The 26643-nt window shown below is 42.0% G+C and overlaps 1 protein-coding gene across 1 annotated transcript in view; it reads left to right on the forward strand.

The window, feature by feature from the left end:
- Positions 1-26643, forward strand: part of ABCA13 (ATP-binding cassette, sub-family A (ABC1), member 13) — a 402303-nt gene that overhangs the window by 53150 nt on the left and 322510 nt on the right. Inside the window, exons 11-17 of the mRNA XM_010831050.1 lie at positions 2029-2156; positions 2854-2954; positions 3296-3475; positions 5779-5966; positions 6891-7030; positions 17017-17131; positions 20652-25418. Coding sequence (XP_010829352.1) covers positions 2029-2156; positions 2854-2954; positions 3296-3475; positions 5779-5966; positions 6891-7030; positions 17017-17131; positions 20652-25418 — 5619 coding nt within the window. The remainder of the gene's footprint in view (positions 1-2028; positions 2157-2853; positions 2955-3295; positions 3476-5778; positions 5967-6890; positions 7031-17016; positions 17132-20651; positions 25419-26643) is intronic.

Below are 26643 nucleotides of genomic sequence, written 5' to 3' on the forward strand. Positions count from 1 at the left end.
TTCTAGCTCTGTGAAGAATACTGTTGGTAGCTTGATAGGGATGGCGTTGAATCTATAAATTGCTTTGGGTAGTATACTCATTTTCACTATATTGATTCTTCCAATCCATGAACATGGTATATTTCTCCATCTATTAGTGTCCTCTTTGATTTCTTTCACCAGTGTTTTATAGTTTTCTATATATAGGTCTTTAGTTTCTTTAGGTAGATATATTCCTAAGTATTTTATTCTTTCCGTTGCAATGGTGAATGGAATTGTTTCCTTAATTTCTCTTTCTGTTTTCTCATTATTAGTGTATAGGAATGCAAGGGATTTCTGTGTGACAACTCCAATTTTAAAGAGTGCATGACTCTTAGGATGCTTTCTCTGTAACCCCAGTTAGACAACAAAGGGCTAGTTAGCAGCTGCAAAGTGCGAGGCTTGTATTGTGGACCCTGGTAGGATTGTTTGCAGCAATCTACGTGCCTGTACGCCAAGGAGGCCTGGCGTGCTGCGATTCATGGGGTCTCAAAGAGTCGGACACGGCTGAGTGACTGAACTGAACTGAACTGACATGCCTGTACAGGTTTAAAAACAACCAATGAGGGTACAATGTTTGAGGCGGTTTTCAGATTCTTGACCTTTAGGTCTTATGTCTCTGATATTTGTTTTAAAATGAACAAAAATATTTTAAAGGTCCTTTCCTGTAAGGAAGTACCTATTTCCTTATTTCTTTATAACTTTTTGTGTAGTTGAAATGTTTACATGAGGTCCAGAAATATTTCAGAAGTAGGAAAGGTGGGTCACGTGTTTTCGTGTTTAAGATACTGAAACCAGCACTCACATGGAGGAGGGAGGAGTCTAGAGTGGCATGGGGTCTGTTTCTTCAGCGGAGGTGGCTGTTTGTAGTGATTTGATGAATCTTGTGTTGTTCGGTCGCTGAGTCACGTCTGACTCTTTGCGACCCCGTGGACTGCAGCACATCAGGCTTCCTTGTTCTTTACCATCTCCTGGAGCTTGCTCAGACTTGTCCATTGAGTTGGTGATGCCATCCAACTATTAAACTCCTAAAGTTAGGGCTTTCCTTTGAATAGAACAAAACTTGAGTGGTTGCCCAGGGCATGTGGATGCTGTGGTGAGGCTTCCCACAGGAGGGAGGGGCAGGCACCACAGAAGGGGTGAGGGGTCAGCCAGCCGCAGACACTTGCCTGATTAGCTGGAGAAATCATGAGACACATGGTCCTGTCTCATGAGAGCTTCACATACAGAACACGAACAAGGGCATTAAAACCTTCCCTGCTTGGCTGTCTACTTTAAAGCTGTTAAAAATAGCACCTCTGTTACTTAATGCACATCAGTAGAGACACTGCAGTGGGTCATCTTAACAATCCTGCCAACTTCCAGTGTGTCCTGGCACTTCTGCCCAGGGTCCTGCCTGGATTGTGATGGACCACAGTGTTGGGGGCCCCAGGAGCCCTGCCCCCGCTTTTGGCTTCTCAGGGATTCGGGGCATCAGTGACCACATCGTGCTCTGAGCCCACTGACCAGGCATCCTCCCGAGTGACCCAGAGTTGGAGGAATGCGACTTGCCCGCGGTCATCCTGTCAGGCCCTGTTATGGAAGCCACCTAACAGGGTGCAGGGGTCTGGTTGGAGCTGGGCAGCCTGGACTCCACCACACACCATCTGGACATTGAAACACTCTTAAAATACACGTCTGTGCAAAACTTTTTCTAATAACTCGGGTTTCATGCAAATGTCTTTAAATCTCACCTGGAATTTTATCCTAATCCTTGTCTCTTCTACCCACTACTCAGAATAAACTTTTCTGTTTTGGGGTAAAGAGAGTATTTAATCCATGTTCAGCCTAAAAGAATCTCCAAATTGGAGGATTCAGGGGATACGATCTGTCAGGAACTTGGTTATCTGTGTCTGTGGGGACATGAAATCCTGAAGCTGTGGGGGATTCTCCTGGGAGCGGGATTTTATTTCCCAAGGAGGCCCGTGAACTGCTTTCCATCGTGTTTCATTTGTATATTTCCGCCCTCAGATTACTGTATATGCAGAGACTGCAGCGCGTCCTCCGGAAGCTGCCCCCGGGGCCGGCCCTGACAAGACTGCTCCAGCTAGACGGGGCTCTCAGGAACGCAGGGGCCCAGGATCTACACCTCGTCCGAGGTAACTAGTGCCAGGCTTATTTGTCCACACTGCACATCAGGGCAAGTGTGAGCGCAGGGAGGGCAGACTCCAAGTCGCCAGACACCTGTCGGGTTTGCAGGTGAGGTGCAGGCGTGGAGTACATACTGCCCGAGGTGCTTCAGACCTGGCACATCCAGGCTGAATAAATAGCTTGTCGCCTTGGAGGTCACACCCTGCTGCTCCCTGTCAGCCTCCCTGGGGCCTGGATGGGCTCCTTCCTGGGACCAGGTCTGCTGTCCCATCCACTCCCATCCCCGGTGCTTGGGCGGGACTGATGCTCGCACCCCTCCTCTGTTCCCTCCCCACGGCCCTGGCATCCCCCTGGGCTGAAGGCCTTGTCCCCCTCCTCTGCCCAGCACTGTTCCCTGACTGAGACCATGATTGTGGTCCCAGGAGGTGGCCGTGTGCACTGGGCAGTCAGGGTTCTGTCGTTTCTCATGGTGGAGGGGGAGCGAGGTGGCTGACGGAACCTCCCCTCGTGAGTCTTCAGAAAGAGGAGCCAGAATCGTGGTGACTTTCTCAGCTCCCTCCTCAGGGAGACAGGAATGTCTGACCGCAAGTCTGGGTGTTGACACGCCTGCTTCCAGGGTTCAGTCTGTTATTTGACAGCCACGTGTTGAGTCAGGTACGGAACAACCTGAGGGGCTGAACAGTAACCCGTCTTTCTGTCCTTCAGAAATCCTCATTTGCCTCGAGGCATCTGCCAACAACTCTAGATCCCATGGACCTGGCCAATCGAAACTGGAAAAGGACATGCTTTTTAAGGAGTTAAAGCAGGTAAAACAGCAAAGAATCATAAATAAACAACTTGGCTAGAACACTCGAGAAAATCAAGTGGTATTTCCTTTTGCTCCTGCTTTTCTAGCAAAGTAAAGAGAACAGTAGGCAGTTTTTATGCCTTTTTTTGGCCATATTGTGTGGTATGTGGAACTTCCCCAACCAGGGATGGAACCCGTGTCCCCTGCACTGGCAGGCTGATTCTTATCACTGGACCACCAGGGAAGTCCCAGTAGGCAATTTTAGAGGAACTTTGTTTTCTCTTGTAAGTCTGGCTCCTGTTCGTGGCCTCTGGCTCAGAAACTGTCTCACGTTGCTCTCCCTGCCTCTGTTTGTCTTAGTTGCTGATGAATAAGAACGCCACTTCTCTCTGCCTTGGTGGGTGCTTGTTGGAGACGGGAGTTCCCCTGCGTCCCAGAGTGACTGGCGTCCAGGAGGCCCTCGGGGGACTGACCTGTGGTCCTCTCCCCTCCAGCGAGGCCAGTGCTTTACACAAGCTGCTTGGGTCCGTGCAGGACTCTGTGAGTACCCACCATCTGGCCTCTTCCGGGCCTTGGGAGCTCATTCCTGAGGTAGATTCACTGAAGATATCCATCCTGGAGCTGTGGTTTTATGAGGCAGCTGCTGATGTCGTCGAGCCCCAGCTGCCCCGGGACCCTAGACCTTGTCTGGCCGCCTTAGGAGATTGTGTGCCCCACCTGGCCAAAATCTACTTGATGTTGAACGGATCTCCCCAAGAGCACCCAGGACTGTCCCCAGGTCACATCTGCTTCCCTGTATCCGGCTCCACTTCCAGCTGCAAATGCCACAGCGGGTGGAGCCGTGTCCTGAGGTCAGTCAGCGGTGGTCCGAGTTATAGCTCCAGTGGCCAGAGCTTGGTGGGCATGTGCTCTCCCTACGTCGTGCCCAGGACCTGGGGCTGCCTTCCCCCAGTATCTAAGTGTGCAAAGTGTGCAGCATTAGTGAAAAGGACTGTGTCAAGTCCAGCCCACGTTTTTCCTACTGAACACTGTCGTGTCTGCCCAGTCATGTCCAATTCTTTGTGACCCCATGAACTGTAGCCCGCCAGGCTCCTCTGTCCATAGGATTCTCCAGGCAAAAATACTGGAGTGAGCTGCCATTCCGTTTTCTCCAGGTTATCTTCCCGACCCAGGGATCAAACCTGGGTCTCCCGCATTGCAGGCAAATTCTTTACCTTCTGAGCCACAAGGGAAGCCCTACTGAACACTGGAAGTTATATGAATGTTCATCCTTTTTATTGATAGTTCATCTCACTTTCAGTATTTCCTGTTTCACGTTTATCTTCTTTCATATAAACCATGGAATGAAATCAGTGAAAAGATGAAACTAGTGAGCTGTAGTAGTAGCAGTAGTGTAGTTGCTCAGTCATGTCCAACTTTTTGTGACCCTGTGGACTGTAGCCCCCCAGGCTCCTCTGTCTATGGGATTCTCTAGGCAAGAATACTGGAGTGGGTAGCCGTCCCCTTCTCCAGGGGATCGTCCCAACTCAGGGATTGAAGCTGGGTCTCCCCCATTGCAGGCAGATTCTTTACCGTCTGAGCCACCAGGGTAGCGTGTCAGTCCAGTTGGTGTTTTCTCTGCACCTGCTCTGTGAGGGATTGTGGGTGGAGGGGTGCACGCCGGCCTGACTGAGGAGGGCGGGGGGCAGCCTGGGTCCCCGGTGGGGCGCGTCCTCCCAGATGAGTGTATGAGCTCGTAAGGAGGCTGGGGACTGGAAGCAAGGAGAACTCGGGGAGAGTGCTGGCCAGAGGGAAGGTGTGTGCAGGCACAGAAGCCATCGCCTGTTGGCACAGCTGTTTTCCTGCTCTCAGTTTGTAAAGTCTTTCCCGACAGAAAGCCCACCCATGTTTCTCTGTATCTGTAAGGCCTATGTCTTGGCGCCCATGGGCTTCCCGGGTGGCTCAGTGGTAAGGAACCTGCCTGCCAATTCAGGGGACTCAGATTCCATCCCTGGGTCAGGAAGATCCCCCAGAGAAGGGAATGGCTACCCACTCCAGTATTCTTAGCTGGAGAATTCTGTGGATGGAGGAGCCTGGCAGGCACGAAGTTGCAAAGAGTCAGACACGACTAAGCACACAGCACACTTGGAGCCAATAGAGCCAGCATCTGCTGGTGCTGTGAGGTCATTATGTTCATATATTTATGTACACGTGATAGCCTTTCTGTTGGGGCTTAGGCTGTGTGTCACTAACGAACCCCTAGAGTGTAGCAGGTGGTTCTGATGGTCCCACCAGATGCCTCTCTTTTAGCTGCGGGAGCCTGGGGGTAGTTGCAACATGGGTTGGGGCGACTGTCTCCTCCAAGTGCCAGGGTCCCTCTGCTCCTTGTGGCCTCTTCATGTGGCCCCCAGCAGGGCAGCCACACTTCTCCTGTGGCAGCCTGGGATCCCAGGCAAGAGAGTGGGGCTGGGAGTCGATGTCCTCAGAAAGGGTGGGGCCGGAAGGGCCGTGTCCTTCTGCTCTGTGCTGGTTAAACGTGGGTCCCAGCCTGGCCTCGATGAGCTGCAGGGACCGGTTACAGGGCTGTGATGCTTGGAAGTCTGCTCCACTGGGATCATGTGGGGAACAAGCCAGTATAGACGGGCTTGAAGAGTAGGTGCTCTCTGGTTGATGTCTGCCTGCAGCTGAATTTGGGGTTTGTTCAAGTGAACAGACACACAAGTCCAGGACTTGGTGGTCCCAACCCTACGTGGTGCAGTTCAAAGGGACCCGCTGCTGAGTGAGAACAGGGCAAGGCTGCATCACAATTGCCCACAGTTTAATCACTTTATGGACTGCAAGCCATGCTGTATCTGCCTTTTCAGAGTCATCTTTTGCAAGCAGCCATTACTGGGCACACAAGTATGCCAGTTTCAATACCAGAAGATGCCCCGGACTGGCAGGACCTAGGGGCACAGCTGCAGGAAGCGAGCCTGCCCTGCACTCGGCTCCTGCGGCTACTGAGAGCTGATGTCTCCGCTGCTGACTGTGCGGACCAGCTTTTCTCCACGGTGTAAGTAGTAGCTGTTAGGTGGAAAACATCTGCACTATCGGAAACCGAAGGGATTCCTGTGGCTTCCTTCTATATGAGCGATAGGTCAGCATGGCATATTCTACTTATAAATAGTCACTTAAGTTTTTTTCTATTTTAAAAATATTAGCCTGTTTGGTACTATTGGAAAGCATCTACAGGGTATAAAATAGTAAACAGTCCCTTTTAACCATTGGCTTAATCTTTCACAGGAAATCTAGAACCCTCATTTAGTCCAAGGAGCTTTATTTAAGAAAAAAAAAATATATATATATATTTTTGGCAGCTTTGGGTTTTAGTTGAGGTGAGAGGGCTTAAGGTTGCCTTGGGGCATGTAGGATCTTAGCTCCCAGACCAGGGTTTAAACCTACATCCCCTGCACTGGCAGGCAGATTCGTAACCACTAGCCCACCAGGGAGGTTCCCCAAGGTGCTTGTTTACCACGTCACCCAGGATGCTCGCGTGAATCGCCAGCAAGTGGCTTTCAAAGGAGCCGTGCTTTTCCAGAAAATCTGCCTTGCTTTTATTTTCTCAAACCATGGATTGTACGTGTAACGAATTTCCATTCTCCTCAGCTGCTAGGATGTTCAAAGTCGAATATGTCAAATGGGAAATGTGTTTTTCATAACTCAGAACTCACTTCATATCGTATCCTTTAATTTCCCACTTTCTCCTCTCTTGGCTTGTTGTCTTATGTTTTATGTATTTCCATAAAATAATTTTTCCTCATTTTGCAAATCAGGATCGGAATGTTCATAAATAAGAAAATGATTTCAAAGGTTCTAATGTCCAGTATAATCGGACTGTCAGACATTTGTATATATTTGTACTTAGATGAGTTTGTGATAAGACCTTCTGGAAAATCATTATTAAAAGTTGTTTTTTCTGGATTGGTTTTAATTGCAGGATGTTTGATACACTTGAGAAAGCACAATCATTCCTGGAACACACACACTTTTGGAAAGCCTTTATGGGGTTTATCAGGAAGACTTGCGAAGTGGCTCGATATGTGAATAAGCAGGAGGGTATCCAGAACAGTTCACTGGGTAAGTCGGTGCTCTGGACTCCAGCCATGTGGGTGTTTTCCCCATTTGCTGTGGCAGCACAGCTTCCTCAGAGACAAGCAGTCCCACCGAGGGGAGGGGGCTGACAGCGGGGGCTTGCCAGCACAGGCACACTGAGCTTTCCCGTTTACTCTATCAGTGGTAACAAGACTGACCACAGGTCCCAGCACAGTGACTGCTTCCACTTTAAACTGGCCCAGTTTGGCCCATAAATACTTATCTGTACAGACTCATCGTAACCCAGCCTTTGAAAGTCCAGATGCTCTGTGTGCGGTACCACCTCCCTTGGCAGTGTGCCTGCCCCAAGTACCCGTGGCAAGTAGATTCCCCTCTCTCCGTACCAGTGTCAGAGCCAAAAGCCCCTTAAAATATGAACTTTACAACTTGCAACTACAGAACTCACAGAGAATCATACTGGTCTCCGAGAAGCTTTGTTTTTAGAGAAGATGCTGGCAGGGAGACACCTCCATCTCTGCGTCAGCTTCTTCTGGGTCTAGAGCCGGGGGTGTGCTTCCATCTACCTTGGGAACCACGTGCCTGGTTCTCCTGTGTTACATAGGCTCTGGTCCCATGCGGTCATCAGCATCTCCTTGGAGCCCCTGTGTCTTGAACTTGGGGATTGGGGCCTGGGGATGACAGTTTCCTGTTCCTTTTCTGTGGCCGTGTCCATCTAACACTCCTTCCTTCCTCCTCAAACTGATCCGAGGGGCTGCTAGAGACCCCATGTCTTTGGTTCTTGGTATCAGACTCATCAGCCGTGAGAGGGGTCCCTGCATTCACTGTTGTTACTCTCCAGGCTATGTACCCCATATACAGAGCTGGGTCCACGTGGCTTCTCCAGTGGGATGGCCGTGTTCTTCTGTGTTGGGTGCTCATCCTACATGTTGGGTTTCCCTGGTGGCTCAGTGTAAAGAATCTGCCTGCCAATGCAGGAGACAAGGGTTCAATCCCTGGGTCAGGAAGATCCCCTGGAGAAGGAAATGGCAACCCTCTTCAGTATTCTTGCCTGGGAAGCATTCTTGCCTGGCAGGCTACAGTCCATGGGGTCACAGAGTCAGACATGACTTAGCGACTAAAAAACAACAACCTACATGTTAACTTCCTGCTTCAACACCTTGTCCTCCTTTTCATCGCATATTTCTGCACAGTTCTACCATTTCCAGAAACACGGGCTACAAACATACTCACCATGAGCCAGAGGCCCAGGTTCAGAAGTCACACAATCCTCATGGCAACCTATGAGTTGGGTATGACTTCATTCCAGAGCTCATGCAGGTTACATCCTGCCGGAGTCCAGCTCCAGCAGCCAGGGAATCAGCCTGAAGGGATGAGCGGTGTAGGCGAGTAACGATGCAGCCTCTCATTCAGCTTTTTTGGACTGCATGTTTATTTCAAGCTTTAGGTTCTCTTTTATACTTTGACAAAAGCATTAGGTCAGAGGTTTGACATTTTCAATTTCCCCTCACCCAGATTTATTGTCTCCATAAATCACTGTTGCCCTTCAAGCAGAGTTTCTGCTTCAGGGGTTGTCTCAGAATTGTGTTTGCTTTAACTTGTGATTACATTTCAACTCGTGCTTATATCTGGGCTGCATACCACAAACCTCAGTTTATTTCTTATCTTTGTAAATCCTGTTTGCCCCTAGTATCCTGGTCTCACTATCTCCTAAAAAGTCTTCTAGCTATTAATATCTCTAAAATTCCTAATCTCTATAAGCTGTAGTAAAATATGCTAACATTATAACATTCCTTAAATCTTTAGCTTCTAACTATTTCTAATTATTCCTAAGCCCTAAATTCAGCAAGCTCCTTTGCTATAAACATTTCCTTCACAAATAAGTTTCAGATAACAATCCTTCCCATGGCCTCAAGCTGCAGCCTACATGCTCATCCTGGAACACTCTTTTGTAAAGATCCTTGAACAAATGTCAATGATTAACTTTATGAATTATTCTCTGAGCACAACTGCAGAAGGCTTTGTGCCTTCTCATGTCCTCTCAAGAATAATAAGCACCTTAATATTCTTTTCAGTCAACTCAGCCGAGGAAAGGAAAAAACAAGTCAGAATCACAGGACCTAGCTCCTTCATCCTGGGTCCGTGCCTGCGGGACAAGGAGAGGGAGCTGGGGCCGTGCCTCCATTTTGTCAATAATGGCTAACACGGCTCCCGACAACATCCCTGGAGGACGTCACAAAACTACTAAGTGTCAAATCCAGAAATCCTCACTGTGGTGCCTGCAAGCTTGACCAGTTGCTACCCTTTGGAGGGATCCTTGCAGGAGCTTAACTCTGCCTAAACATGCTCCATTGCAGAAATACAGCCTCTTCTGACAAAGAACTAAGTTTTGTTGGTTTCTGCTATATGTTTTTTTCCTATTACGCTAATCTTTTTTTTTTTTTTGGTCTTTATTTCCTTCCTTCTAGTAAATTTAGTTTGATGTTCTTTTTCTAGATTTTTGATTCTCAGATTTTCTTTTCTAATATATGCTTTTAGGACTGTACATTTTCCCCTCTGCAAAGTTCTGCATATATTCCATACATGTTGATACATCATGTTTTACATCAGACCTGCAAATCTTTCTGTATTGAACACACTCAGATTTTAAGGCTTTGGGTAGTGAATGTGTTGTCAGGCAGTTTTGATGGTCACATGGAAACATTATTTGATTAATAATGGTCAAGGGAAGTTAGTGGCTCTGGGCCCTTTCCTGACTGTGTTGGATGAGTTACACACTCCTGGTTCACATATATCTTTGCTATTCAAAGTGTGGTCCCTGGATCAGTGGCATCAGTACCGTCTGAGAGCCCATGTCAGACGTACTGAATCAGAGTGCGAATGTCAAGACAACATAGTACTAGGACAAAGCCTATTGGTCAGCATTCATCTTTAGGTTACACGTTCCATATTTCCCTTCCTCCAGTAGGAAACAAAACCAATTGCACGTGATAAGAATTTGTTATTTATCTATAATGGTTCAGTTCAGTTCAGTCATTCACTCATGTCTGACTCTTTGTGACCCCATGAACTGCAGCACGCCAGGCCTCCCTGTCCATCACCAACTCCCGGAGCCTACCCAAACCCATGTCCATTGAGTCAGTGTTGCCATCCAACCATCTCATCCTCTGTCATCCCCTTCTCCTCATGCCCCCAATCTTTCCCAGCATCAGGGTCTTCTCAAATGAGTCAGCTCTTTCCATCAAGTGGCCAAAGTATTGGAGTTTCAGCTATAATAGAGATACTAAGTGTTCTAATAACTGGATTCTGTTGTAAGCATTTGAACTGTGCAGTGCAGGCAGTTTTGCAGGCAGATGGAGTTGGGAGCAAACCCTGTTTGTGATACAGACTTTACTGAGTGAGTTATTGGCCTCCCATTGCAATCAGTTTTCTCCTTGGTGACATAGAAATTATACGGTCTACTTTACTGGGTCCTTATGAGAATTAAGCAAGCTAATGTACATAAAATGCCTAGTGCAGTACTGTTAGGCAGTTGCCATAGATGCTAGTTCCTTCTCCCCACAGAAATGATGCCAGAGTAATACTGTACCACAAACAGTGGCCACGGAATTCACTTTACTGGATCCTATTTTTATTTTTGTTTAAAAAAGTTATACCATACAGACTAGTTTTTCTGGTAGCATTTGCTTTAAAAAAAATCTGATATTAATCATACACACCTGTGCTCTTTTTCGAGATGGTTACCATCTTTTCCCCTGTCTTAAACACTTATGAAATTATATACACATAAGCCAATCAATTGCAGTGGGAACTCAGTGAAGCATAAAAACTGCAAGTTTTATGTAATTTTTCCTCTGAAATAGGTGCTAGAGAGATTAAATTACTTGCCTTAAATGAGAAGGATTTCTTTTTAAAAATTAGTTTTATTGAAATATAATTGCTATGTACAACAGATCACACGTGTTTAGATCATGGCATCCGGTCCCATCACTTCATGGGAAATAGATGGGGAAAGAGTGGAAATACTGTCAGACTATTTTTTTGGGCTCCAAAATCACTGCAGATGGTGACTGCAGCCATGAAATTAAAAGATGCTTACTCCTTGGAAGGAAAGTTATGACCAACCTAGATAGCATATTCAAAAGCAGAGACATTACTTTGCCAACAAAGGTCTGTCTAGTCAAGGCTATAATTTTTCCAGTGGTCATATATGGATGTGAGAGTTGGACTGTGAAGAAAGCTGAGCACCAAAGAATTGATGCTTTTGAACTATGGTGTTGGAGAAAACTCTTGAGAGTCCCTTGGACTGCAGGGAGATCCAACCAGTCCATTCTAAAGGCTATCAGTCCTAAAGGTGTTCATTGGAAGGACTGATGCTAAAGCTGAAACTCTAGTACTTTGGCCACCTCATGCGAAGAGTTGACTCATTGGAAAAGACTCTGATGCTGGGAGGGATTGGGGGCAGGAGGAGAAGGGGACGACAGAGGATGAGATGGCTGGATGTCATCACCGACTCGATGGACATGAGTTTGAGTGAACTCTGGGAGTTGGTGATGGACAGGGAGACCTGGTGTTCTGCGATTCATGGGGTCACAAAGAGTCGGACACAACTGAGTGACTGAACTGAACTGAACAACAGATCTCACATGTTAGATGTACTATTTATTGGGTTCTGACATGTGTGTGTGTATCCATGAAGCTATCATTATAGTTAAGATAGGGTTGTGCCCACCTCTTCCCAGTGTTAATTCCAGCCCCAACTCCTGTCCCCAGGCAACCACTGATCTGCCCTTGGTTGCCATCAACTAGTTTTTTCCTTTTCTAGAAATATATATATATATATAAATGGAATTATATAGCGTGTTCTCTGACATCTTTTACTTACTGTCATTAATTAGAACTAATTAGCTTCGGCTTCATTCATGAGGTGGTACGCGTCCTCTTGACTGCTGAGTGTGGATACATCACAGATTGTTTATCCATTCATATGAGTTACAATTTGGTTCCTGTTTTGGGCTACTGAAAATAAAGTTTTTTTATGGAAATATGCTTTTTTTCCCTCTAGAAGTAAAATGGCTGGATTATATGGTACGTGCATGCCTAACTTTTTAGGAAAATGACAAACTGTTTTTCAAGGTTGTACCTTTTGCAGTTTCAACCAGCACCTTTTCTACCAGAGAGCTCTGATCCTGCCACATCCTCACCAGCACTTCGTGTGGTCAGTGTAGAAACTTTTAGCCATTCTAGTGGGTGTGGTATCTCATTATGGATTTCATTCGCATCTGTGACTAGTGATTTGAACAGCTATCTTGTCGTGTGCTTACGTATCCTCTGTGCATCATTAGTCATGAATTGTCTATTCAGATCATTTCCCCAGTTTTAAAATTAGTCTGTATGTTTCTTTATTGTTGAGTCTGAAATTTCCTTGTAAAGGTAAGATATAGAAGCCTTTTATCACATATGTCCATTGCTAATATTTTCTCCTACTCTCAAGCCTGTCTTTCCACTTTTCTCAACAGTGTCATCCAGGAGCAAAAGGTTTGATTTTGATCAAGTTCTTCTTATCTTTTTCTTTTTTCCCCAGTGGATCATGGTTTTGGTATTGTAGCTGAGAAGTTTTGCTGGCTCTCGAGGTCACAGAGATTTTTGAGCTATGTTTTCCTCTAGAAGGTTAATAGCCTTAGGTTTTAAACAAGGTCTATGGTGCATTCTGAGTGAATTTTTATACATGATGTAGGTGTATATCAGATTTTATTATTTTTTGCACATGGAGATCCAATTGCTCCAGAAAAATTTATTGTGACAATTCTTCTCTCTCCACTGACTACATTTGCACTGTTGTTAAATACATTGTGCAAATTCATGGGTCTTTCTCTGCACTGTTTCATCTGTTCCAGTCATCTCTGCACCAGTATCACCTGATCTTGATTATTATAGTTTAATGGTAAATTCTAAAGTCAAGTGAAATCTTTCCAACTGCGTTTTCTTAAAAAAAAGTTTTTAGCTATTCCAAGTCATTTGCAATTTCCAATCTGAATGCTTGTCAGATTCTCAAAATCCTGCTAGAACTTTTTAATTGGATTGAATTGAATCTATCGGTAAATTTAAGGGAGAATGATATTTTTCTGGTAATAATGAGTCTCCTGACTTATGAACATAGAGTATCTCTCTGTTTATTTGTGTCTACTTTACTTTCTCTTAACAACTTGTAGTTTTTCATTGTAGTTGTCTTAATGTTTTTATGCTATTGAAATGCTAATGAAATATATATATATAATGTTAAACCAACTTTGTATAAATGGGACAAATCCCAACTGGTAAGGTGTAAACCTTTTTTGTATATTACTGAATTCAATGTGCTAAAATTTTATTTAACACTTTACATTTGTGCTATGATAGATATTAGACTGTAGCTTTGCTTTCTTTTAATATCTTTATCTTATTGTGTTACCAGAGTGATCCTGGCCTCATGAGTTGAAAAGTGTTTTCCCCTTTTTAGTTTTTTGTAAGAGTTTGTGTATTTTTTCTCCCTTAAACATTTGGTATATTTCACTAGTGAAGCCATCTGGGCCTTTTATTTTCTTTGTAGGAAGATTTTAAACTACAAATTCAATTTATTTAATAGCTAAAGGCCATTCAGATGGTCTATTTCTTCTTGCATGGGCTTTGGTAGATTGTATCTTTAAGGAATTTTTCTCTTTCATCTAAAATGTCTAATTTAGTGTTTTTCATAATATAGCTGACCTTTGAACATCATGGGTTTGTACTGCACTGGTTCACTTGTGCGTGGATGTTTTTCAGTAGAAAATGCTACAGTGCTGTGTGAGCCGCAGTGGGTTGAATCTGCAGATATGGGGGATGTGATCTGGAGGGCTAACTACACATGATATATGGGTTTTCCACCTTGTGGAGGGAACCCTGATTCCCATGTTGCTCTCTGAATGTTAGAGAATCTGTAAACTCTTTGCCTCTCTCACACCCCTTCTCAGTAACGTATGCCTTTCTTTTTGCTTGATCCCTCTGTCAGAGGTTTGTCAGTGTTACTGATCTCAAACAAGAAGCCTTTGGTTTTGTTCATTTTCTGTTCATTGTTTTTCTTTTTCCTATTTTCTCGGTTCCCACCTTGATCTTTAAGATTTTCTTTTTTTCTACTTACTGCAGGTTTAAATGACTCTTCATTTCTCTTTTCTTAACTTGGAAACTGAGATCTTTATTTTTTTCCAATACAGAAACTTAATGGTATAAATGTCTTCTTAAGTACATTTTCTTAGATGGCATCTCACAAATATTAGTATACTGTACTTTCATTTTCATAAAATTTTAAAGTGCTTTTTAATTTACCTTTTGATTTCTTTTTGGCCTGTAAGCTGTTTTCCAGGTATATTTATGTCATTGATTTCTTTTTTTTTAAATTATGGAAGTATGATAACACATTTATAGGAAACTTGGAAAATACAGAACAAAGTTTCACTATATTACAATTATCTTTTCAGTAGATAAATTAAGACTTTAGTTGAAGTTTCAATATCAAACTCTCAGAAATTAATAGGCTGAATAGACAGAAAAGTAGAAGGATATTGTAGACCTGAAAAGCTCTATGAACCAATTCAACAAAAGTAAGATTTATACAATTTTCACACAACAGTAGAATATAAATTCTATTCAGTTTCTCAGACTATAAAGTAGGAGATACTGGAATTGATAGGGACATAAAACAAGGTGCAAAAATTCATAGTCTAAAGGTATTGGGATCATGTAGAGTCTATTCTCTTATCACTGTGGAATTATGTTAGAAATCTATATCAAACCTCAATAAAGTTAAAAAACTGAAAAAATACAGGAGGTGATTGTAGAGAAAAATGTACTTAAATGAGAAATTATTATCAAAATGAGAAATTAATATCAAAGATTATGTTTATTGATATATAATTATGTCATTGATATATAATTTAGTTAATCAATGAACATTCTTTGTATGACTCTAATCTTATTAAATTTATTGAGATTATTTTTTATAGTCTAGAATATGGATGATCTTATAAAATATCCCGTTACTTTTGGAAAGAATATGTACAATGTTGTTGTCACGTGGGGCATTCTTTAAGCACCAGTTAGATCATGTTATCTGATAGTATTGTAGAAATCTGTATCCTGATATTTGTCTTCGTCTTCTATCAATTGTTTGGAGAGAGCTATTGAAATTTCCAACTATAATTGTGGCTTTGTCTATTTATCCTGTATTTCATCAGTTTTTGTGTCATATGGTTTGAGGCTCTGTTATAATGTGCATAAAGATTTAGAATTGTTATGTCTTCCTGATTAATTGTTGCTTTTATGGTTATGGAATAACAATGATACTATCATCTGACATCTACTTCATCTGAAAGCTTCCTTTTGAAAATGTAGGGTGATATGTCTTTTTCATCTTTTTACTTTTAAGTTTTTATGTCTTTTATTTCAAGTAATTTTGTACATGCAACATATAATTAGTTCTAGTTTTGTCTGACCTGACAAATTTTGCCCTTTAATTGGGGTTTTTAAGCTAAGTATTATAAACTGTTTTATGTGATGAGTCCTCTTATCTACTAATTCTACTTGAATTCTGTCAGTTCTGGGTAAGTTTTGATTAATCAATTTTTCTCCTAGTTATGGGTCACCTTTTCCTGCTTTTCTGCATGCCTTGTAATTTTTGACTGAATGCTAAATATTATGAATTTAACCTTGTTTTGTGCTTGTTATTTTGTTTTCCTTTTATTGAAAACATTGCTTGAAATAGTTTGATCCTTTAGGGTCTTACTTTTAAGATTTGTTGGGCAGGGCTGGAGCAGTGCTTAGAGAGGTTGTAAATATCCCATTACTAAGTCACGACCCTTTTTTTTTTTTTTTTTGCATCTTACCCTCAATGTCTAACACATCATGGATCACTCCAGTCTGATTAATGAGTTCAAAGTTTTTTCCTGGTCCTGTGTGATCACTGGCCAGTGAATTGTTCATTTATTTATTGGCTGTGCTGGGTCTTTGTGGCTTCATGTGGGGGTTCTTGCTGGTTTTGGTGTGTGGGCTTTTCACTGTGGTGGCCTCTCTTATTGCAGAACACAGGCTCAGTACTTCTGGCACAGTGGCTCCTTAGCATGTGGAACCTTCCCGGACTAGGGATCAAATTCGTGTCCCCTGCATTGGCAGGTGGATTTTTCTTTTAATTAATTTTTTTAATTGAAGGATAATTGCTTCACAGTATTTTGTTGGTTTCTGCCATACATCAACATGAATCAGCTGCAGGTATACGTATGTCCCCTCTCTCTGGAATCTCCCTCCCACCTCCCTCCCCATCCCACCCCTCCAGGCTGTCACAGAGCCCCGATTTGAGTTCCCTGAGTCACACAACAAATTCCCACTGGCTGTCTATTTTACACATGGTAGTGTATATGTTTCCCTGCTACTCTCTTCATCCTCCCACTCTGTTCTTCCCTTGCACCCCTGTGTCCACACGTCTGTTGTCTGTGTCTGGAGGCAGATTCTTAACCACTGGACCACCAGGGAAGTTCCTAAATCTTTAATTTTGGTGTGGGTCTTTCCCTGGTCTCAGGGAGCCCCTTCTTGTGCACGGATCAATTTGTCCTCAGCTGTGTACTTGGAGAGGGCAGATGGCAGAAAACTCGCTTCCTTAGTTCTGCTCCCCTGTCCTGTAAATTCTGCTATCTCTTGGACCCTAAACTTTTCCCCCTAAACTCAGCATGCCCACCAGGCCCCAGCTCTGTTCCTGCTGTCTGAGTCACAGCCTGGAAGGTCTCACCTTGCTTATTTTCTGTGGTTTGTGGGTCTCTGTCCTACATTGCTTGATGGCCAATGGTACCTCATCTTGGCCGCAAGTGGAAGACAAATGAGAAGGACTTCTAATCCTCTTTTGTTATACTTTCAACCATGTTAACTGAGATACTGTAGCATTTTTCACTTTACTAGACTTGACCTTTTACCCAATTTGAAATCAATATATGAAATGCCTTTCTATTTAGGTTTCTCTGAGGAATCTCCTTGTTATAAAGAAAACATGGATTGGAAAAGCATCAGTGATAATTATTTTGCATTTTTGAATAACTTGTTCAGGACTCCAACAGCTTCCATGTCCAGGTGAGTTTTCAGAATTCAACTTCTAGGTCTTGACTTAACTATTATTTGAAATAAACAAAACGCTTGCTTTAAAACATGAGATCCTGATTTAGCTGTTGATAGTCTTTCATATGTATTCAATTCTCAGTAAATATTTGTATAATAGAATATATAACTCATGTTTCCATGGATTTTGAAAGGAAACAAATTAGAGGAATAAGATTTCCATTTGATAATGTAGTTTATTATAAAATCCCCCCACTACAAAAAAATCATTCTTTGAAAAATAGTCTTATCTATTTACTTAGAGTTTACACTGGGGGTCAATGATTTAAGAGTCTGAAGTTCTGGAGACTTTTGAGAGAGAAGTGATCTTTGGACCAAATCTGCCAGATTATATACTGCTATACTGTTTCAGTGCATGTACTGAAATGGACATTTTAATATATAATCATGGATACTGTGTATAGTTTAAAAGCACACGTTATTGTCTGTGGGGTGTGTTGGGACATGATGTGACAGAAGCTTTGCCTTAGAGTAGTAGTTCTCAAACTTAGAAATGGATAAAATTTATCTGTAAAGTTTGCTGAAAATACAAGTGCTTGAACTTTGCCCCAGACATGCTAAATCTTGCTTATGTGTGGGACTCAGATTTCTGTAGATAGGAAGAATTCTATAGGTGGCTCTGGTATAGGTCAAAGTTTAAGAAGCATCCCATAACAAGTATCCATCACTGGGATCCATCACTCCTGGGAAGCTTTTTTTTTTTTTTAAATTAATTCTTTTATTGAGGGATAATTGCTTTACAGCATTTTGTTCTTTTCTGTCAAATCTCAACATGAATCAGCCATAGGTATTCATATATCCCCTCCCTTTTGAACCTCCCTCCCATCTCCCACCTCATCCCACCCCTCTAGGTTGATACAGAGCCCCTGTTTGAGTTTCCTGAGCTATACAGCAAATTCCCATTGGCTATCTATTTTACAGATGGTAATGTAAATTTCCATGTTCTATCAAGTATTTAGAGAAGAGCTAATGCCTATCCTTCTAAAACTCTTTCAAAAAATTGTAGTGGAAGGAACACTTCCAAACTCATTCTACGAGGCCATCATCACTCTGATTCCAAAACCAGAGAAAGACAACACAAAAAAGAAAACTACAGGCCAATATCACTGATAAACATAGACGGAAAAATCCTGGGAAGCTTTTTAAGCTCAGCTATTAGTGGGCACAGGAGGAAGAGCAGGGGACGGACCCTCTGGAGAATCAGCCCTTTGCTCACGTGAGTTAGGTTTATAATACCTCACTTTCCTGAAGATATTAACTACTTAATAACACAGAAAGCCAGCAATGAAACTAGTCTAGATGCTCCAAGAGCATGTTTTAATTTTATATTTGTAGATCCGTAGCAGCTGGCACAGTGTCTTTAATGATAGTAGTAGCAGTGTTAGTTGCTCAGTTGTGTCTGACTGTGACCCCATGGACCGTAGCCCACCAGGCTTCTCTGTCCATGAAATTCTGTAGGCAAGAATACTGGAGTGGGTAACCATTCCCTTCTCCAGGGGATCTTCCTGACCCAGGGATTGAACCCAAGTTTCCTGCATTGCAGGCAGATTCTTTACCATCTGAGTCACCACGGGAGCCCATCTTTCATGACAGGGGCTAGGTACCTAGGTGTTGACTTAATGAATGGATGAAGAAGAATGGACACTAAGCACAACTAATATTAAGACAGCTGAGCCTGAAATGAGAAAACGCAGCCCATACCTGGTTCCTGCTGTACAACAGCAGTTTGAATTTGCTAACTTAAAAAATCCTGAAATGTTTCTTTCCTTATGAAATGGAAATAATGATGTTTACTTCAAAGGGCTGTTGTAGGAATGAACTAAGATGATAGTCGAGAAAGTGCTTAATAAACTGTAAGGTGATATAAATGTGGGAGGCAGCATCATTATTAGTAGCAGCAGTTCTGACTCGGTTCTCAGTCATCTGACTACTACTGCTTCATGACTTCCAGTTGCTAATGAAAAACAAGATCGTTCTGCATTCTTCTGTACCAATAACACAATCTCTTCATGAATGTATTTCTCTGCCTGGCTGAATTTGAGTAAGGCTTATCTCAAATTCTTCATAGTCGAGCTTTCTTTTTCCTGATGGAATTTTCTCCAGGAAATGTTTTCAGTGTTCCATGGTTCAAACTAGTAGCTCTCTGTTCTACAAATAGTAGTAAACTTAACTGAGCCTGTAGTTTTTCTGCTTTCAGATCTCAGCTCTAAGAGAGGAAAACGATTCCTGCATCTCATCCATCCTCTCTCTATTCTATGTCAGGCTGGGTTACACACAGGATTATAGAATTAAGGAAGTTCAGAAAGTAATTCACCCTTTAAGGCAATAATAGCCAAAACAGGTCAAAATCCTGTACCCACAGTTCTGAAATCTTAAAAAGTCTGAAAATTGAAGCTCTTCTTATGGTTGGCAGCACAGCTCATTCTGCAGACTTAAAGTGTTTGTTTTTTTTTTTAACTTAAAAAAAATATTGGCTTTGGGGACTCTTCACTGTGGCATTAAGGCTTTTCTCTAGTTGAAGTATGTGGGCTTATTTGCCCTGCAGCATGTAGGATCTTAGCTCCCTGAGTAGCGATCGAACCCGTGTCCCCTGCAGTGGAAGTACTAAGTTGTAACCACTGGACTGCTGGGGAAGTCCCAGACTTAAGTGTTAAGGGTCTGTTGCCCACACACACTGAGCCTCTTCTGAAGTTTCCCTGCAGAAGTGTTGGTGGGCTGATAGAGGGCTGCCTGGTGCCCATGGGTGGAGGGGCTGTGAATGCACGTGTGGTAGACACAGGCACAAGTTTCCTTCCTAGAGTCCAGAACACACAGCCCCAGGACTTCAAAAGTGGGTGTGTTGTTCCTGAGTCTGAGAAGTAACTCCTTCAAGTGAAGACTCACACTGTAAGTGTAGATTTGTCATAATTGCTGAGCTGCTCCTTTGAGACCTCTTTGTGTTGTAAAAATAAACTCCTGGAGGAGAAGTTTATTTTATACCATCTAAAACAATAAGTTTCTCATAGTCAGGAGTACAGCATTGTTTACAGAGCACTGTGATTGCTTTTTAGAATGAGAAATCTCAACACTTGTCCTTGGATCATACAGGGGCAAATTGTCTTGCCATTTGGACAACTTCTATCACTAGGACACTCTGAGATGTAATAAGGAATTGAATGCTAAGATTCTTCTAGAATAAATAGCAGACGTTAATGACCATGCGTATCAACTCATTGAGTAAAATAACTTTAAAATGCATTGTTTTTGGTGCAAGAAGCAGAATTTAAGCTAAAAGTATGCAACTACATTGTAGATTTCTAAAACATTTTCAGATGTTCACATTAATTTAATCTCTGTGGGAAAATATATTGCCTAGTAAATATTTCATTTATGTTTTCCTGTAAACAAGACTGCATATTGTCTGAAAATTTGATAAGTTGAATTTTTCTTAAAGGTATTTTTTTCTGGTACTGAATTGGTTCTGTTAATATTGTAGGGTCTTAAATTATACAAAGGAACTTCTAGTGATGGAAAAGAAGTTGCAGACCCATAAAGATGAGCAAATAAACTTCCTTTTATCTTTTATGGAATTTTTGGAGAAATTATTATTGCCTAATCCATTCAACTTATCCAGTATTCTCAAATTCTATAACCTCCCATCTGTCCCTGAGATGACTCTAAATACAAGTCATTTGTGGCTAAATCATTCAGCAAGTTTAGGGAGAGATATACCTGGCATGGATACTCAGAAACTTCTGGAAGTCAGCAAAGAGATGATTGAAAAAATAGAAACTCATGAAAGTTTCTGGATAAGGAAGGAATCAATAAATATCTTGAGATTTGTGGAGTTAATGCTTCTGGGCATGAACCCCAAGTTTCTGGCATTTTGGATGCATGGCGCTTCAAAAGAAAAGAGAGCTGAACTGGGACTCTTGCCTGCACTTGCAAATTTGTCTGATTCAGAAAATGAGATGATTCATAGGAAAAGCTTTAACTTTTCCCAATTGTTTCATTCAGATTGGCCTCAATCACCAGCCATGAAAATGGACTTTGTTCATGTAATTGAAGTGATAATAAATAGTCTCTATGAGTTTGGATTTCTGAGCCAGGAACAAGTCTCAGAAACTGTGGACACACTCTATGCTATGAGGAACGCATCCAGTCTTTTCTTAGCCCTTTCTGAACCTCAAAAACAAGACATTGAGAAAATTTTGACTTGTGTATATCTACATGTCTTCCAGGACAAAGATTCAGCTTTACTTCTGCAAATTTATTCTTCATTTCACCAGTATATGTATGAATTCATGGGCATTCAGAGCAGAGAGTCTTTGCTTTTTCTCCTTATGCAAATCTCAAAACACATTTTGGATATCCTAAAGCAATTTAATTTCCAAAACATCAGCAAAGCATTTTCATTTTTATATGAGACAACAGGGGTCCTCGGGAGGATTTCTGAAGTACCTTACTGTCAACAATTGCTTTCAATTTTTAACTTTTTGGAGCTTCAAGCCCAATCCCTGGTGTCCACAGAGGGCCCTGCAATGGAAGTCATCCATGCTACTTTGAGAGGCCTCAAGCACCTCTTCATGGTGGATGACGGTTTTCGTAATTCTGTATTTCAGTATGTGAGTCAACTCTTTAATGGCTCAGCAGAGGCCCTGCTGGGTGATGAATGCTTTGTTCTGGATAATAAAAGCATTTCTTCTGCAAATTATTCACCAGCTGAGGGGTCTCCATTTATCCTCCCATGGGCACAAATCCTTTCAAACTTCCCAGCAGATGGCAGTGAGTTCCACGAGTTTACAGCTCTTCATTGCACCACTCTGTGGCTTCACACGTGGACCGAGGTCTGTGGACACATAGCTCAGATATTTCAGCTGGACACGAACGTTTTCACTCCTCTTCGTGTTGGTCTCAGTCAGCTTTTGGATGAACTGGAAAGTCATAAGAAAATTCCTACAAGCTGTCAGGAAGTAATTCCCAACCATCACCCTGCTAGACTCATCTTACATTTGTTTAAGAATGTAACTCAAACTGATGGCTTTCGTGATTGGAATGATTTCCTGAATCTCAGGGATCTCTGGGTAGCACTAGGTGATGGATTCGTTCGAGTAAAGTTGCTTAACCTGGACCAGGTAGAGAAATCCCTTTTCACCATGGAAACTACCCTGAGTCAGCTGAAGTCACTAGATACCAACACGAGCAGAGAGTTTTTATATTCTCTGCTCAACATTTTTATTGAGTTGAGCAATACCTCAGCATCTATAGATAGAAGTGTACATTTGATGAATCACTTTCTCTTAAGGAACCTCACAAATTATGAAGTAAAGTTTGCAAGTGTCATCACCGACCTAAGAGACACGGTATTATTTCTTAAAAATATGTCCCACAACCAAGATTTATTGTCCTGTGCTGACATTTTCCAAAATGTCACTGAGTTTATCTTGGAAGATGGTTTATTGTATGAAAATTCTTCCCAGAGGGCATTCCACATTCTGGCCATGTTGAATTCCACATTTTCCTCTGTGGACATAGTTAGCAGACTGAAAGGATGTGCCACGTGGGTCAGCGCTATAAACCACCTGTGTGCTGTGTATAACTCCAGTTTTTCACAAGGCCATCTTCACGGTGTTCTGCAGAGTCTCAGAGAGGTGAAAGACAAACTGAACTCTACTTTGAAGCTTGTTACTGGGATGTTGAATATAATGATGGAGCCTTGCTCACTGAATAGGTCACATATAAACTGTGTGAATGTTTACTTAAAAAACGTGACAGACTTTCTAAATGTTCTACTCACCGCAGTCTTTGGAAAAGAAAAGGTACCACATTTTGAGATTTTATTAACTCTTTCAAATGATTCCACAAACCAAGTAAGGATGATTATCAACAACGTCTCAAGAGACTTTGATTTTGTACCTCAATCTAACTGGACACATTTTACTGAATTAATTCTAAAACCCATAGAAATGTCAGATGAAATGCCTCTTCAATTTCAAAATATTTGGCTGCAATTAGTAGCTCTAGGGAAGGAAATTCAAAATCTTGTGAAAGATATTTCCCCTAACAACCTAGAAAATAACACCTCATATAAAGCTGAAAAAAATTTAAACATAATTGCTACCAGTCCAAAGGAAAAGGATATACATAGCTTAGGCAATTCATTTTACCAGTTAGCTAGTTACCTTACCTTCAATTTATCTCACGATCTCCAAAGTTCACCCAAAATAATTTCTCAAGAAGTAATGAAAGCTGTGGGTCTCAGTATTCAACTCATGAAGGATTTGTTCAACTCCCTAAAACCCTCTGCTTATCACAATATTCCACAAGAGCCAGGTGACTTGCAAATTTTAAAGAAGATGACTTCTGTCCTGCACACTGTTAAGAAAACAGACATATATCTGCTAGTAGATCAGCTTGAACACATTAGTGAAAGCATGATGGATTTCTTTAAGAACATCAGCAGGTTAGGTGCTAGCAATTTGGGGATCAACTTCTTTGTTGACTTAATGGAAAAATTTGTCGACAGCTCACATTCTTGGAGTATTAACCACCTGCTGAGGCTCTCACGTCTGTTTCCTAAAAAGGGTGCTGATGCCCTGGTGGATGTGTACTACATGCTCCCGCATGCCATGAGGCTCCTGCGGGGCATGGGCGACAAGAACATCACAGAGGCCCTCAGGGATGTCTATAACTTCACACTCCTCCATGGCATACACCTGTCAGATGTCACCAAGGAAGACTTCACTGCTGTGATAAAAACTCTTATGGACACAATTGAATCAGTATCAGCTCAACCGGGCATCCTTTCGGAGACATTAACTTGTCTTCCTGTGTTTTGGTGCTGGAATCATACAACTTCTGGGTTTCAGCAGAACCCAAGATCAGACGCCTGTAATGCTCATAAGCTCGCATCTTCCTTTTACAGCAAAGTAGCCAGTATCCTTGACCACCTCCACCTGTCTCCCCACGGTGATGATTCACAATGTTTGAATGAAAGCTCACAGATGGAAATAACTAGGAAAGTAGCCTGTGTAATTCATGAACTAATGGACTGGAGTTCCATTCTTCTAGAGCTGTGTGAAGTTTTCCACGTTAAAACTCCACTTGTGAAATCTGTGCAAGAGTTTTGGCATAAGGTGTTACCATTTGTCCAGCTTTCTGGAAATCAGAGCAGTGGTGGCATCTCTGAGCTCTGTCCTGGTCATCTCATAAAGCAAGTCGCTTTGCCAATCATAGAAAAATTTAAAAACTTCAACTTTACAAAAGTCACATCAGATGAAAACTTTCTTGAAAAACTAGTTAGTTTAAACAAGGTTCTTAATGTGGATGAAGGAGCAGAAACATCTGTTCGGTATAATATTTCCTTTCATTTGAAAAGGATAACAGACTTTCTTTCTAGGAAGGAGAACCTGGTAAACAGCACCAATTCGCTAGTTTCTCCTTTCATGACATTGCTGAATGCAAACCTCACAGGCAGTAGTTTAGAAGCATTATCATGTTTTATTAAGAAAAGCAAAGCAGCTTACAACTTGGAAAAACAATGGCTTGAGTTTGAACAAATCATGAAAGATCTAACCCATAATTTTAGTATCAGACCCCTATATTCTAAAATTGACAACATGATACAAAGAACTAATTCAGTGGCTCTTCAAAACATAACCTTACCACTTGCTCATTTTTTGGAAAGCCTGGATTTATCATCATTGAAGACATTAGAAATTATTGAAGATTTTTTACTGGTCATAAAAAACTGGTTTCATAAACTTGCACATGAAGATTACTCCAAAATGATACAAACATTATTTCTTCTTTCGGCTAACAAGAGTTCAACTGATGATATCGCTTTGGTGACTAAAGACATTGCTACCTTTTTGGGTTATCTCAAAAATGTTTCTAGAGAAGGTAATTTTGATGTTGCCCTTCTTACTCGTCTGCTAAGTCAAGAACAGCTAACTAATTTCTCAGTTGTTCAGCTGCTTTTTGAAAGCTTCCTAATTAATTCAATCAATAACTTAGCTGAGCGTTCTCAAGGAGCAGCCTTGAACTTAAGTGATGCTGACCTTCAAATAATGAATCTCATTAACCTCGTCTTGAACCACACACAATCAGAAAATGGTAAGAGAATCGTTCTCCCTCCAAGAAGCAGAGTGGGTTTCATGGAACAGCTTTTGAAAACATTCTTCTTTTTACTAAAGGAAAATTCTGGGAACAAAATATTTCTTCTGCTAAAAGACATCCACAAAGATCTCTTTGCAGAGATGAGGTGAGTTTATTTTTGCTTGTAGACCACCTGTAGTTGTACATTACAATCCAGTTTATTTCCTCGAACTTCTACGAAAACTTGGAATGATCTTTGAACTGAATTTTGTCTTAATGAACATTTTGGAAAAACCAAGGTAAAGTATCTTTGATGATTGTCATCTAACTAATAAACCTGTATACAAATGTATATATTATAGTATTATGTTTTATTATATTTTAGATTATGAAAATAGTTGTTAAAATTATATTTTATATGGAACTGAAAAATTATTATATACATTTATGGATATATGCAGTGTGTATGTGTGTGTGTGTGTATAAGTGCTAAGTCATGTCCAACTCTTTGTGACCCTATGGACCATAGCCCACCAGACTCCTCTGTCCATGGGATTCTCTAGGCATGTCCTCTTCTAGGGGATCTTCCCCACCCAGGGATTGAACCCAGGTCCCTTATGTCTTCTGCATTGGCAGGCAGATTCTTTACCACTAGCACCATGTGGGAAGCCCAGATGGATATAAATCAGGGTCATATTTTGAATTAAGGCATGAACTGTCTAATTACGAATGAAGGGCTTAAATATTTTCATTCTAATAAGTTTACTATGATGTTTATATTTGGAATTGATAAAACTCCAACATTTTAAAACTGATAGTCACACTATATTTTTTCATATATTATGTTTTCATCCACTTTTAAGCTTGCCAATGAAAAGACTGGAGGGAAATTCTCATTTATCTAGGATATCTATATCAGTAAGGTGTCAACCTCAGAAGCAGAACGAAAACAAAGATTTCATACCAGGACTGGCTTCTGCAGTTTTGGGGTTGGCTCAGCGAGCCTAGAATCAGCAGGGCAGGCCATTAGGAAACAATAGAGCCTGTCCCACAGATAGGGGCTGCAGGTTCCCATCCACAAGGGCTGGTCAGGGGGTAATGGGATATGTCCAGTCCAGGACATGCCCAACCACTCACCCATTAGAGCCGAGGAGGTCCTAACCCTCTCGAAGACCCTCCATCTATGAAGTCAGCCTTTCCAGGGCCACATACCTTTGCACTGACTGGGTCTTTAGTCACATCTGACAAATCTCCCTAAGCAGCACCTACCTTAGTGTTTACAATGATACAATGTGGGCATCCTGACTCTCGTAAGTGGACCCCCTGTGAAGCCCAGCAAAGCAGAAACACACCGGAGAGGGCTCTGCGGCTGTCACGTGGCCCAGCTAGCC

The sequence above is a fragment of the Bison bison genome, unplaced genomic scaffold (genome assembly GCF_000754665.1).
Source record: "Bison bison bison isolate TAMUID 2011002044 unplaced genomic scaffold, Bison_UMD1.0 scf7180017864522, whole genome shotgun sequence".
NCBI classification, from domain to species: domain Eukaryota; kingdom Metazoa; phylum Chordata; class Mammalia; order Artiodactyla; family Bovidae; genus Bison; species Bison bison.